A 2,011-nucleotide genomic window follows, 5' to 3' on the forward strand; every position below is an offset into this window, starting at 1 on the left:
TTAACTATCTGGTGGGTTCATCAACGTAAGCGTACACATATTGGATGTTGAAGTCGTATTTGCATGTATTTTTACACTTAATGTATTTTACGAACATACTACCATACCAAGGTCCAAATACTCCTAAGCATAATAAAATTCTTAGGGTGCAATAGCCATTTTAAATATAGTGAGAAAAATTAACATTCTTTCAGGATGTCAAATAGATGAAATAACAATTTTAATTAAACGAACTATACAGTTTTATTTCTTTCATCCCTGAAAAATATTGAAAGTCTTAAATATATATCTTAAGAAAATATTTATTGCAATAGTATAAAAATTTGGAAAAAGACCAAAAAAAATCGGAACAAGTTTATTGCAAAAGTTCATTTTCGCAACCATAAAATGATAAAATTAGTAATTGCACCACTAAAGAAAATGATATTAACTCAATTTAACTTTATTGGGACCCCTTGTCCAAGCTCTTTTGACTCTCATATTTAATCTCCCAAAACAAGAAGTATGAGGTATATTTTCAAAGTAGTCTGTATCATCTATAGCATCAGGTTTAAAATTTGTATAAACAGTAAATATTGATAACGGTTTCCATTCCACCTCATCCGTAGTAGGGTTATTCCTTTTCCTTATTTTTGATCTTATTTCTTCCGGTTGAGATTTTCGCCTTTTCTTAAGACTATTCTCGAAAGAACTGAAGTATTTGGCTTTCAATTCAAATTCATCGTCAATCGTTTTATTGACCGAAGCTGATACGATTCTGGCCTCTCTATAACTAGTGGATGCAAGTTTCAAAGTTCCAATATAAAATATTTGATTACTATTATCCGGATATCTGAAAATTCTACCTACATCCCTCTCATCAGTTTCCTCGAAATATAATCTATCTTTGTTATTTTCAAAAATATAAGTTTTAGACTTGGTGTCTTTCACATTGGAATTCGGTGTTGGTGTTGGTGTAAGTGGATGTGGAAAAGGACTATGGGCTCTTATAGCTCCAACCGAGTCTTTTAAAGTCTGAGATTCAACCTCGGAATTAATAAAAGTATCAAATAACTCGTCATAATTTATTGCTTCTCTAAAGTCAGTAGATGTAGTGGTATGAACATCTTCAGCAAATTTACTAAACCGACAGTTTTTTTGAATTTCTTTACAATCTTGATCCCGTAAGCTGAGAACTTGTATCTTAGGACTGGTACGCAAAGGAAAGAAAGACATTGCATTGATGTGTTGAATATTAGATTCATGTCTTGCAGCTTTTTGTTGTTCATATACACTTTTAGTTTCAAGCTCATATTGTGATGCGTAATTAAAGATTGTTGGTGAGCTAATATGGTTTAATCCCGAATAAGTGACAACATTATTGTCACTACATTGGTCCATAAATTGAACTAGTTCTCCGATGTTGTACTGCAATTGACTTTCCATAATTATGTTAACACTCTTTTCACGAAAGTAACTAATGCTATTCTAATTGTTATCTTAAATAACTATATATACATTAAAGCTAGCATAAAAGCTACATCATCTATGACGTGTATATGGGGTCTTTAAGGGGCCATAAAGAGTTAATTTATTAGCAGAATATACTACATCAGAAAAATTTATCGCCATTTTAGGAACCAATGGAGGCAAAAACAAGAAAAGTTTTAGCATAAAACAATCTTTAAATAGTTTATATACATACTATTCGTGGAAAACAAATTAAAGTCTTAAGGCATGATTATGCAGCAGCCATTTTAAACTTATCTTTATCTACTATTAGAGGCCCCTAAGTCCTAAACCTTGGGACCAAAGTCAAATAATGATTCAAATGATGATTGGTTTTGAAAAGATATATGAAAAGTAAAAGGTAGATTCGCTTTCATACTGACTATATGTGTATGTGCATCTATTCCTCATATTGGTCCTATGTTGCATAGGGTTCCAAAAGAGTAGTGTATATACCGCATTAGTTCGATTATGATTCATCAAAGCATTGAGATATTCAAGGTACTAAAGCGTTCAATTGTCT

At 31.6% G+C, this 2,011-nt stretch overlaps 1 protein-coding gene across 1 annotated transcript; it reads right to left on the bottom strand.

Moving 5' to 3' along the window:
* Positions 1-426: 426 nt before the first annotated feature.
* FGR12 (Fgr12p) lies at positions 427-1,425 on the bottom strand (the record flags this gene model as incomplete). Its single annotated transcript, XM_015614770.1, has 1 exon — positions 427-1,425. The coding sequence occupies one exon, from the start codon at positions 1,423-1,425 to the stop codon at positions 427-429; it is 999 nt and encodes a 332-aa protein (XP_015464402.1).
* Positions 1,426-2,011: the final 586 nt, after the last annotated feature.

Source organism: Debaryomyces fabryi (assembly GCF_001447935.2).
Source record: "Debaryomyces fabryi strain CBS 789 chromosome Unknown contig00360, whole genome shotgun sequence".
NCBI classification, from domain to species: domain Eukaryota; kingdom Fungi; phylum Ascomycota; class Pichiomycetes; order Serinales; family Debaryomycetaceae; genus Debaryomyces; species Debaryomyces fabryi.